Source organism: Cervus elaphus, chromosome 22, assembly GCF_910594005.1.
Source record: "Cervus elaphus chromosome 22, mCerEla1.1, whole genome shotgun sequence".
NCBI lineage: Eukaryota > Metazoa > Chordata > Mammalia > Artiodactyla > Cervidae > Cervus > Cervus elaphus.
Window position 1 is genome coordinate 12,934,960 of NC_057836.1, and position 12,263 is coordinate 12,947,222.

Genomic DNA, 12,263 nt, shown 5'->3' on the forward strand with positions numbered 1-12,263 from the left:
AGTTCTCAGCTAATAAAAACTACAGCCATGCCAGAGGCTGGAATAGACAGCTGCACAAAGACTTGCAAATAATGTTCACTGCAGCATTATTCGTAACAACCCCAAAATGAAACAAACCAAATGTGCTTCACTTGTGAATAGAGGAACAAACTGTGGGTATGCACCTTCTGGAATACTACTTGTCAACAAAAAGAAACACTATGGCTACATGGAACAACATGGATGAATCTCAAAAATAGTACGCTTAGGGAAAGAAATCAGATATAAAAGAGTACATATGCCTAATTCAATTTACATGACATGCTAGAACAGGCAAAACTAATCTTTACTGATAGGAATCAGATCAGTGACTGCCTGGAGCAGAGAGGGGCGTGAATTGACTGCAAAGGGATGGGGATGAGGGCATGGGTTTTGGGAGGGTAATGGGGCTGCTTGGTGCCATGATTATGGCGGTGGTTACACAGCTGTATGCGTGTCAAGACTCTCCGAACTGTACGTGGAAATGTGTGAATTTTACTGCCTGTAACTTTAAACCTTAAAAAAAAAATTTAGAATTCGAACAGCACCCAGCCGGGGCACGCTGCCGGGTCGTCCCGGCCCTCCCAGCCTCTGTCCCCGGACCCAGAAGATCTAGAAGGAGCCGCGGGGCCGCAGCTCTGCGCGCCCGCCATGGGCCCGCGCCGGAGCCGCAAGCCCGAAACACCAAGGAGGCGCCCCGCGAGCCCGGCTCCCGCCGCCCGCCGGCCGGCCCCGTCCTTAGGCACGTCCTCCCGTTCACCTGCTCGCCGGAGATATAGAATCCTGAAGGAGATCCGAACTCTTCAGAAGACCACACACCTGCTGTTAAGAAAGACCCCCTTCTGCCGCCTGGCAAGAGAAATATGTGTTCAATTCACTCGTGGTGTGGACTTCAATTGGCAAGCCCAGGCCCTGTTGGCCCTACAAGAGGCAGCAGAAGCATTTCTAGTTCATCTCTTCGAGGATGCCTATCTCCTCTCCTTACACGCCGGCCGCGTCACGCTCTTCCCAAAGGATGTGCAGCTGGCCCGGAGGATCCGAGGCATTCAGGAAGGGCTTAGCTGAGCTCTGGCCACCCGCCCGAGTCTCTGGTTGATACCAGAGCCCCTGCCTGTAGCCAGGACCAGATCCACGGAATACAAGGTGTTGCCTGGACTTGCCCTCTTGGAGCAGAGCGTGCGAGTTGCTTTCATAGTTAGTTTTTTTTTAGAAGAAGACTGCATGGCTTTCCTCTGTAACAGAGGTAATATTTGAGAGAATCAACACATTCCAGAAATCCTGAGAATAATTTTCAGATGAAGAGACTCTAAGGTTGACTTCACTTTGCAAATTATTCATGTGACTGATGATTTGGAAGACATCAGATTTTCTAGGTTATGGGCAAAAAGGATATTTACTGATTATTTTAAATCTTCTTGTACCATTTAAATTTTTTACCATATATATATTTACTTTTATTTAAAACATTATGGAAAAAATAAGAGAAGACCAGTCAGTTGCATGGAAGAGGCTGGCGCATCCACCGTACAAATCTCTGTCCTTCAGATTGACTTCATCATTAACAGCAGAAGCAAGTTCGTATGTGGACTATACCTGTCAACAGATTATACAGCTTTTCAAAAACTCAATTGGGATGAAAATAGAAAATTGTTAAGGTTTGATGTTCTGGCTCCTTCTGGTAAATTCCTGCCAAAATCATTCAGAAATTCCAACTTGTAGAATTTATTTTATTCTTTACTTGCAAATCATAGAAGATGTATCATAATTTATACTTCAGAATTTTTCATTCCAGGATTTTAAAGAGCCTTTTCAATGTTTTTACAGGTATTTTTATAACTTCCTTGTGGAGAGATAATAGAAATAATTCTTAATGGAAAAAATTTGAAGAAGCAAAGTTACTGTTATACATAGATTATACTATGTTCTTTGTGTGTTAGCCTTAAATCCTTCATTTGGACACTTTGCCAACAGCCACAATTTAAACAAGAGAATTGAGGGGTGTATCTTTGCCTCCAGTGGAGTAGAGTATGAGCCCATAAAATCCCTGCCCTTCTCTTGTAACTGAAAGCAGTTTAAGAGACTTCCAGAGAAATAGGAAGTGCCATCCAAAGGCATTTAGATATTGTGTGTGATGAAAATGATTAGTGAGGGTGGATACTAATAATGATGTGTCAGCCAATTGAATTCAAACTAAAGGGAAGGACCAAGTTCTGTTGTTTGATAAATTTTAACCCTTTATAAAAACCTTTTCCTGTTCGACATCAACTCATTTTTATGTAAACATTGGAATAAAGCTTATCTATGAATACATTTAAAAAAAAAAAATTTAAAAACTGAAGCCATGAGTATAGATAAGATTCACTGAGTGGAAAGGATAGAGTGAGAAGAAAAGAGAACGGTGGAGGAGTCGACTGATAATTTCACCAACAGTTAACACGTGTCCTTACATCTTGCACATGAGAAAAATAAGGTTCAGAGAAGTGGAGTGCCTTCCCCAAGGCCACACAGTACTAGGGAGGAAAGCTGGGGCTTGAACCCAGAGCCATCAACCAGGCCTGGGTCATGCTGAGCCCGGTCACCAAGCAAGAAGAAGGCCCCTAACTCATATTCTTTGAGGTGCAGGTGTCGGTGAGCTGGTTTGAGGTGTTCCTCTTACCTGATCTGTAAAAGTAAAGATACCTGTTACCCACGCACACACGCACAACAGCTCGAAAAGGGGTAACAGAGGAAGCACAGGGGAACTGCTGGTCCACAGTGATTCTGGAATCCGCTGGGCCCATGTTGCATGTTCCCTGCCTAGATTTCAAGACCTGAGAACGATTCCACGTCTCTTGGCTCGACGCTCTGCTCTTGGGGTCATCTTTCCACTGAAAGGCAGCTAAGTCGTTCTCTCAGCTTTTTCCTGCCAGTAGAATTTGGGAGATCTTACAGCCTCCTTCCATTTTGCATTCTCATTGCCCTGACGGTCCAGACAGGCAGTGCTTTTGCTGAATAGGCTTTTGTCAAGACTGTACATCTGGGACTTCCCTGGTGGTCCAGGGGTTGGGACTTTGCTTTCTAATGCAGGGGATGTGAGTTCGATCCCTGGTCTGGGAGCCAAGGTCCCACATGCCTCTTGATCAAAAAACCAAATCATAAAACAGAAGCAATATTGTAACAAACTCAACAAAGCCTTAAATAAAACATACTGTGTGTGTCTTCCCTGGATTTCAACAGGGGTTCACCCCACCTGTCGAAAGCCACACCCCAGATCTTTGTGAGATGAGCACTCCCTCCCTTCAGCCCCAGCTGAGGTCACCAAGGGCTGACCCCCTCTGGCTGCCTTGAGGCCCTGTGTTTGGACTAAGAGGTTCTGGTTCTGGGAGGCACACCCCCAGTCTCCCAAAGCAGCCCTTTGAGTGATTCAATGCTGCTGTGATGCTTTGAGCTCCATGAGGTTTTTTTTTCCCTTAATTATTCTATGTATTTCTTTTTTACTGTGCTGGGTCCTTGTTGCTGTGCTGGCTTTCTCTAGTTGCAATGAGGCAGGAGCTACTTACTCTTCCTTGCAGTGCGTGGGCTTCTCATTGCGGTGGCTTCTCTGGTTGTGGAACACCTGCTCTGGGGCACGCTGGCTTCAGTAGTTGGGGCACATGACCCCTAGAGTGCTGGCTCAGTAGTTGGGGTGCATGGCCCCTAGAGTGCTGACTCAGTAGTTGAGCGCGCTGGCTCAGTAGTTGGGGCGCATGGGCTTAGTTGCTCTTCAGCCTGTGGGATCTTCCTAGACCAGGGATCGAGCTGGTGTCCCCATATTGGCAGGTGGATTCTTATCCACTACGCCACCAAGGAAGTCCTTCGTGAGGCTTTAAGGGAAAATTGTACACTTTCTGCTTTTCCTCTAGACAGCTCCTCTCTATTCCATCTTCCTGGAGGTCATTTCTTTCTTTCTTTTTTTTTTTTTTTTAATAAATGAAAGGTAGCTGTTTATTACTGGAGAAGAGAAAAATGTATACAAGAAAGTCTAGATTCTTCCTCTTCATGCACTACTGGTAATAAAGTTCCAAATATCAACTATGAAGATATTTACAAGGATAAATTTTTCTTAACGTGTGACCATTTACTGTGTGGTGAACATTTTTTTCATAGAAATCATATACTTACACTAAATATAATCTTATAGTTTACAAGAAGCTCCAACATTGTATTAACAGAAGACAATATATTTTACTGCAAAGTATTATAAAAGTGATACAATTTTGTGGCTCTTAAATGTTTAATTACTTGAGTTGAACAGGGGAACAACAACAACAAAAAAGCCCAGCAGAAAAATCAACAGGACAGTCCTGGCTTTAAGATTTTTTGTATTCGATTCATTCTACTTTCACATCATCTCCAATTAGCTGATACACATAAGTGACAACTGTAGAAGCCTGGATATCCATCAACACAAATGAAGGAATAAGGTTTGTTTCCAAGGCATTATATGTTCCAGTGGCAGAACCTGGATTAATGTAGAATTTATTTTCATGCTCAAATGCTTCAAATTTATGTGTATGTCCTGAAATAAGAATGTCCACATCAAACTGCCTCTGCAATAGGGCTAGGCTGGCCACATCTCCCCATGAAATAACTCGATGTCCATGGATCAAACCAATTTTGAACTGCCCAACAGTCACAACTTTCTGCTCTGGATAATTCAGATTCTCATCGAAGTCTCCTCTCACAATATGGACATCACCAGCCAGAGTCTTGAGATAGTCGTAACTCTCTTTGGTGCAAAGGTTTCCAGTGCAGAGAATGTGCTGAATCTTCCCTGGCACCAGCAGTTTTTTGAACTTAGCTGGCAAACTGTTGCACCGATGTGGGATGTCCAGGACTCCTAATACCAACACCAATCTGTGCCCAGCCATCCTGTCACTGGGCTCCACTCAGTCACCACCTGGAGGTCGTTTCCTAACGTTCGCATCTTGTGCCATGTGGGGAGGCTGAAAATTCTCAGAATCCTCAAGTGCTCCTTCTCTTTCCATGGCTTTTTAAACCAGCTTCTGCTTGGGAATCCCCTGGTGGTCCAGTGATTAAGGCTTCACGCTCTTACTGCTGAGGGCTTGGGTTCAATTCCCAGTTGGGGAACTAAGATCCCATAAGCCGTGTGGCACGGCCAAAAAATATACATAAATTTTTTTAAAAAACCAAACAGCTTCTCTTCCATTAATCTCTCGTCTCACATTTTAGTAGGAAAAAACAGGAAGCAACCTGCAGCCCTCGTTCCCCTCCACTCTGTTAACCAGTGTATCACTTACCCTTTCTGTTTTCCATGTACCTGCTAGGAGACAGTTTTTCTAAGCTCTTTGCCCCTGTTCAGCAAGGGTCTCCTTCTTCCAGCTCTCATAGTAAACCCTTCACTTCTGTTGAGGCCTGTCTGGCAAGTGCTGGAAGCCTGTAGTTCCAACAGGCTCTTTGAGGATCCAAGGTGCTATCTGTCAGGCTCCTCAGGACTCTTCCAGCCTCTGCCCTCTGCACCCCACATTTTTATGGATTTGTTAGAGCACAGCCCCATTTCCGTTACTGAAATCTGTATTAGTTATCACTGTGTAATAATTTAACCACAAACTAAAAAGCTTAAAACAGCACACACATTATCTTTTTAAAAAATCTTATTTATTTATTTAGCTGTGCTGGGTCTTAGCTGCAGCATGCAGGATCTAGTTCCCTGACCAGGGATCGAACCTGGGGCCTCCTGCATTGGGAGCTCTGAGTCTTAGCCCCCAGACCACCAGGGAAGTCCCCATGTTTATTATCTTGCAGCTGGTGAAGGGCAGATATGCCGGCAGGAAGGAACTGCAGTGAGATGTCCTGAGACAGAAAGAAAGCATGTTCATGGTTTCCAGGGGGTTTCCATGAGGGAAGGATGAGGAGGACTCCTGATGGGTAAGGGATTTCTTTTTGGTGTGATGAAAATATTCTGAGACTGTTGAGGATGGTTGCCGACTTTATGACTATACTAAAAATCTTTATGGTATGTAGATTATAGCTCGATTAAAAACAAAAGGGTGCTGGCCAGGACTGGGTTCTATACTCCAACAACAAAAAATATTTTTAAAAAATGCTTAAGTAAACTAAAACTGAAATTAATTTCAATAATATATTTATTTAACTCAGTGTATACAAAGTATTATCATTTCAACTTGTAATCAAGTACAAAATGATTAATGAGGTCCTTGAAAAAATTATTTTTTCATACTAAGTCCTAGAGGTTTTGTGTGCATTTTACACTTACAGCACATTTCAGTGTGGATGCTAAATTCTTATTGGAAATACATGGCCTGTATTTAGTTTCACCACATATCAAAAATTCAAGTTGTCTCACCCATGTTTTTTTCTGATAACTGAAAGGAGGGAGTATCAACTTTTTCTCTTTTTTTTTAACTGGAATCCAGTTGCTCTACACTGCTATGTCAGTTTCTGCTGTATAGCAAAGTGAATCAGCCACGCACATACATACATCCCCTCTTTTTTGTATTTCCTTCCCACCTTGGTCACATAGAGCGCCGAGTTATACAGTAGGCTCTTATTAGTTACCTGTTTTATACATAATATACCAACAGTGTGTATGTATCAATCCCAACCTCCCAGTTCATCCCTCACACACACACCCCACCCGTTCCCACTTGGCACCCATACATTCCATACATTTGTTTTCTATGTCTGTCTCTATTTCTGCTTTGCAAATGAGATCATCTATACCAGTTTTTTTAGATTCCACATATATGCGTTAATATACGATATGTGTTTTTCTCTTTCTGAGTTAGTTCACTCTGTGTGACAGTCTGGTTCATCTGCAACCGACCCTTAAATTGATTTTTACTGAAAATTAAGCACATTAAGAGTTCAGTCAGTTCCTCAGCTGCACACACAGGCCGCATTTCTAATGCTCCACACCCACTTGTGACCAATGACCACCAAGGAGTAAGCCTCTGGTGTCTGGGCTCTCTCCAGTTACCCCCACTGACTTGGGCCCCAGGAAACCGGGTCTTGTCCTCCAGTCACCCCCGGCGGTGGGATTTCAGAATTTTCTGGGTTAGTGAGATGGGAAGGAGCGTGAACAGCATGGGTGGGAGACCACTGGAGAGAGAAACCACTTAGGGGGTGGGGTGGGGGGAGCTTGGGGGGAGGAGCATTTTACATTTGATTCATTGTGTCAGAATGATTTGGTTGTTAAATAAGCACCTTAAGGGATTATTTGACATTTCATACTTTTAAATTTTTATAAATTAAATTCTTTCCCCTAGGCTAGGTTTTTCCAAGCTTCAGATCTCTGGCTGGAATTGGCCTGATTTGCATAATCCCACCTCTGATATTTAGCCCCACCCCTTAGGAGTCCCTTTTTTGCTGGTCCAGCAGGGAAGGCTCTCTCCTGGGCATTCATTCGCCTTCCTGGGTCTTCCCACTCTGGGCAGTCACCCTGCTCCAGCCTCCCCTTCCCTGGGGCCGAGCCGGGCGAGAAGCTGGGATAATCTGCCCTGAGCTATTTCGAGGATTAGTCTGCTGCCCAGTGCCCAGCTACCACAGGGTGGGATTTCAGAACTGTGGACGCTGGGCCAGGAACGGGGGTGCAGCTCCTGACATGCAGATACACTCGGGGCGCTGGGCACCAGGCTCTGGGCTCTGGGCTAAAAGCACATCCTGGAGTGTGGAGTTGAGCAGAAGGATGTAGGCAGCTTGCCGGGCTACAGGCTGGAGAGTCAGAGCCTGAGGTCTTAGGTCCTCAGTCTCTGCTCTGAAACAGACACACACACACACACACACACCCCCCTCTCCACACTCACACTCACACCCCTCTCTACACACACACATCCACATCCTCTCCTCCTCCTCACTTTCACACACCAGCCTCATCACAACTCTCATAGACTGGGTGGGTTCTTTTACATTTGTGGGAATCTTACTCCATAAAAAAATATCATATTTTCTGACTAAGTTGGTACACAGATGAAAATGTTAATACTCAAATATCTTCTTCAATCTTAAGTTCATTTTTTCCTCTGATTCTTAATGAAAATACATTTGTGGTCTTCTGAAAGTGCTGTCTTACTGTGCGTGATGGGGGAAGTTGGCGCCACCTGTGGCTGGCTGGTGCCTGCCCCACTGTGTTCCCAGCTCTGGTCCTCCAAAGCTGCAGAGGAGGCTGGGATTGGGGGTGTCAGGAGAGCTATGAGGTCCCAAAGTGGGTCATTTGGGGGTCAGAGGGAGGCCTGAAAGCCCCCTGTTTGCTCCCTCTGAAAAAGGAGAGTTTCCTTAGCTGGGAGAACCTGGTGCCACCCAAAAAGAATGAGTTCATGGTTTCATGGAGTCTGTCCCACCCCCCAGATGCCACTGATGACAGACAAGTCTGAGCAAATCTGAGGGAGCCCAATTTTGGCATCAGAAAGAGATGGCTTCTTCTGAACCCACCAGCCACTGGACTTCTGGCTGAAGTCCTGACTGCCCACTGTGGCATATGCAGCCCTCTTCAGGAGTTGATACAATGGAGTGGGTGAGAGTGTCTACTAACAGGTGGCCCTGGCTGAACTTGGACAAGTTCTTAAGTTTCTCAAAGCCTCATTTTCCTCCAAATGTACATAGGAATGATGGGAATATTTTCCTTACCAAATTTTTATAAGTATTAACTATTGTGTACCAACATGTGCTTTGCACCCAGGGAAACACTACACACTTTTTAGGAAGTAGGACTGTCATACGGTCCCATAACTTCATGCCAGATAGATGGAGAAACAATGGAAACAGAGACAGACTAGTTTCTTGGGCTCCAAAATCACTGTGGATGGTGACTGCAGCCATGAAATTAGAAGACTTTGCTCCTTGAAAGAAAAGCTATGACAAACCTAGACAGCATATTAAAAAACAGAGACATTACTTTGCCTACAAAGGTCTGTCTAGTCAAAGCTATGGTTTTTCCAGTAGCCATGCTTGGATGTGAGAGCAGAACAACAAAAAAGGTTGAGCACTGAAGAACTGATGCCATTGAACTGTGGTGCTGGTGAAGACTCTTGAGAGTCCCTTGGACAGCAAGGAGATCAGACCAGTCAATCCTAAAGGAAATCAACTCTGAATATTTATTGGAAAGACTGATGCCAAAGCTGAAGTTCCAATCCTTTGGGCGCCTGAAGCGAAGAACTGACTCATTGGAAAAGACCCTGATGCTGGGAAAGATTGAAGGCAGGAGGAGTAGGGGATGACAGAGGATGAGATGGTTGTATGGCATCACTGACTCAATGGACATGAGTTTGAGAAAGGGAGATGGTGAAGGAAGCCTGGCGTGCTGCAGTCCATGGGGTCGCAGAGTCTGACACGACTGAGCAACTGAACAGCAACAGAACTGTCATACAAAACAAATAAACACAGAAGATCACCCACCTCTTCTCCTCAGGTCAGGCCCCTTATCATAACTGAGGTTATAGATGTAAAGTACCAAGTGCATTGCCCAGTACAGAACAGGAGCTCAGAAAATGTACCCAGTACTGTGGTCTGGTTACTATTTCTTTTCTAATCTTATCTCCAGCCACTTCACCTTGAACTTCACCAACACCAAACTGCTCACAGCCTAGTGTCACATCCCCCTCTGCGCACTTTCTCACCTCCTGATCACTGTAGCAGAAACTGGCTCATCTATAGATAGACTCTGTTTGCCAGCCTCCCTTGCACTTAGATGTGGCCACTTGAGCAGAGTCCTGCCAGTGGAAGATAAACAGGAGTGATCTGTGCTGCTGCCAGACCTGGTCCATCAAACCCTGCATGTGCTGTTCATGTTCTTTCCCTTCCCAACCCCAGAAGCCCCTTGTTGAGGGTGGCAGACCCATAGATGGAAAGAACTCAGGCACCTGAATTAAAGCCTGAAGGAAAGCCCTCCATGGATTTGGATGTCCCGTCGGTGAGAAGTGATGGGATTGTTTCCAGTTGCTGCAGCAGCCAGCCTCGCCTTGATGAATAGACTCCTGCTGTCTCCTGGTCCTGGAATGCCTATAACCCCACCCTCCTTCCCTGGGGTCACTCCTGCTCATCCTTTAAGTCTGGCATCACATCCTTCAGAAACCCCTCTCTGAGCAAACATGAGCAAAGGTTAGGTGTCTCTAGCAGACACTGCACAGTTGAATACCCTCTTTCTATCGACTCCTTCCTAACTGTTGTCTAGTCGATAAGTTGTGTCTGACTCTTTGCAACCCCATGGATGCTAGCCTGCCAGGCTCCTCTGTCCATGGGATTTCCCAAGCAAGAATACTGGAGTGGATAGCCATTTCTTTCTCCAGGAGATCTTCCCAACTCAGGGATTGAACCCACGTGCCCTGCATTGGCAGGCAAGTTCTGTGTCACTGAGCCACCAGGGATAGAATCCTATTTTGTTCAGGTAAGTAATATCCCCAGTTACAAAGACTCATATCCCAAGTCTCCTCTGCAGCTGGCCAAGGTCATGTGGTCTAGACCTGGTCAATAAGATGTAAGAGAAAGTTGCTTGTTGGAGATTCCTAGGGAATTTTTGTTAAAAAAAAGTAGATTGGGCTCATGTCTGTATTTTACCTTTTTGCTTCCTTTCTTCCCCTAGTGCTTGGACAGCATTTCTCATGCCCCAGCCTTGTCTGCCAGTTTCGTTTTTTAGAGTGAGGTGATAGCCATACAAACTGACCATTTTAAAGTGAACAGCTCCTAACACAGCACTGTAAATCAACTACATCCCAATAAAAATTATATTAAAAAAGAAAGCAAAAAAAAATTTAACCATCATGCAGTCAATGATACAGCCTTGCTTTACTCTTTATCACCTAAATTTGTAAAATATGGCCTTGTGTTGTTTTTCATCTGTGTCTCTCATTTCCCAGTCAGGCCATTAAATTCCTTTTCATTCCCCAAACCATCGAACAAAATGCCTTGTAGATGTGCTTGTAATAAAGATTCAATAAATGTAAAACAAATTAAAATAAAGTGAACAGTTCAGTGGCATTTAGTGCACACACAATGCTGTGAAACCCCTCATTCTGTGTAGCCCTGTAACCTTTCATCACCCCCAATCAAAAAATCACCCGTTAGGCAGGTTATCCCAGGTGGCTCAGTGGTAAGAACTGAGACTCAGGTTCGATCCCTGGGTGGGGAAGCTCACTTGCGGGAGGGCATGGCAACCCACTCCAGTATTCTTGCCTGGAGAATCCCACGGACAGAGGAGCCTGGCGGGTTATAGTACATGGGGTCGCAGAGAGTCAGACACGGCTGAGCACACTCGTACCCTATAGCAGCCGTTTCACATTACCCCTCCCCCTCATTCTTGGAAACAACCAACCTGCATCGACTTTTTTGGATATTTTGTGTGAATATAATTACATGATGGGGTCACCAGCGGCAGGTATTAAGACGACACTCAGATTTTCTTTATCCTCAGCATTATCATTACAGCTCAAGTGGCTGAGGTTAAATGTCTTTGCAATCCAGGTCCTGGGAAAATTTTGAAATGAAGTATGGGGTAGCCAGTCGGCGGTAGATGAGGTAGAGAACTTGGACGAAGTGAGGGTAAGCGGTCTGGAGGGTGAACTGGCTGCTCGGGGCTGGGTATGCTGTCTTGCAGCACTTTTGTGAGAAGATAGCCGGGTTTGATGTATGAAGTACGTGGGCACATGTCTATGTACAGACAGACGTCCCGAGCCGTTCGTGTCTGAACACCTTTCACAGATCACAGAGCGCTTAGACATCCTTTCTCTCCTGTGCTCAACCGTTAACCCCAGTTTATAAATGTGGCAGCCGAGGCCCCATGGGTCCCTCTTTGATGGATACCTTAACCCGATCAGTCATTGCTCAGGTGGAGTGAGGGGGAAATGAGCTTGCAGATTGTTTAATCAAAAACAAGATACCATAGAGTGGCTTAAACAGCTTAAATTTATTTTTCACAGTTCTGGAGGTTCCGAAGACCAAGATCAAGGTACCGGCCAGTTTGGTTCCTGGAGAGAGCCCTTTTCCCTTTTGTCTGTGTCCTTAGTGTTGCAGAGAGACAGAGTATCTCTTCTCATCAGGGCTGTCTCCCCTCATGAGAGCCCCACTTTCATGACCTCATCTGCCCCAAACTACCTCCCAAAGGCCCGGCCCAAATGCTGTCACCTTGGGGGTTAGGGTGTTAATGTATTGGAGGGGCTGTACATTTGGTCTATAATACAGGTGCAAACCCATCTCTTTCCCATCATTGGTGGGGACAGTATGCTGCAGCCTGCAAATCATTGAGGTTGGACACG

At 45.2% G+C, this 12,263-nt stretch overlaps 2 protein-coding genes across 2 annotated transcripts; one reads left to right on the top strand and one right to left on the bottom strand.

The window, feature by feature from the left end:
• Nucleotides 1-579: 579 nt before the first annotated feature.
• Nucleotides 580-2,331, top strand: LOC122680784 (histone H3-like centromeric protein A). Its single transcript, XM_043882470.1, has one exon. The coding sequence runs from the start codon at nt 670-672 to the stop codon at nt 1,081-1,083; it is 414 nt and encodes a 137-aa protein (XP_043738405.1). The 5' UTR covers nt 580-669; the 3' UTR covers nt 1,084-2,331.
• Nucleotides 2,332-3,937: 1,606 nt separating this feature from the next.
• LOC122680369 (vacuolar protein sorting-associated protein 29-like) lies at nt 3,938-4,930 on the bottom strand. The gene has a single exon (XM_043881667.1). The coding sequence runs from the start codon at nt 4,905-4,907 to the stop codon at nt 4,368-4,370; it is 540 nt and encodes a 179-aa protein (XP_043737602.1). The 5' UTR covers nt 4,908-4,930; the 3' UTR covers nt 3,938-4,367.
• Between the last annotated feature and the right edge of the window lie 7,333 nt (nt 4,931-12,263).

Excerpts from the sequence above, each read along its gene's own strand:
- LOC122680784 (XM_043882470.1), top strand. The coding sequence starts at position 670 with ATGGGCCCGCGCCGGAGCCGCAAGCCCGAAACACCAAGGAGGCGCCCC.
- LOC122680369 (XM_043881667.1), bottom strand. The coding sequence starts at position 4,907 with ATGGCTGGGCACAGATTGGTGTTGGTATTAGGAGTCCTGGACATCCCA.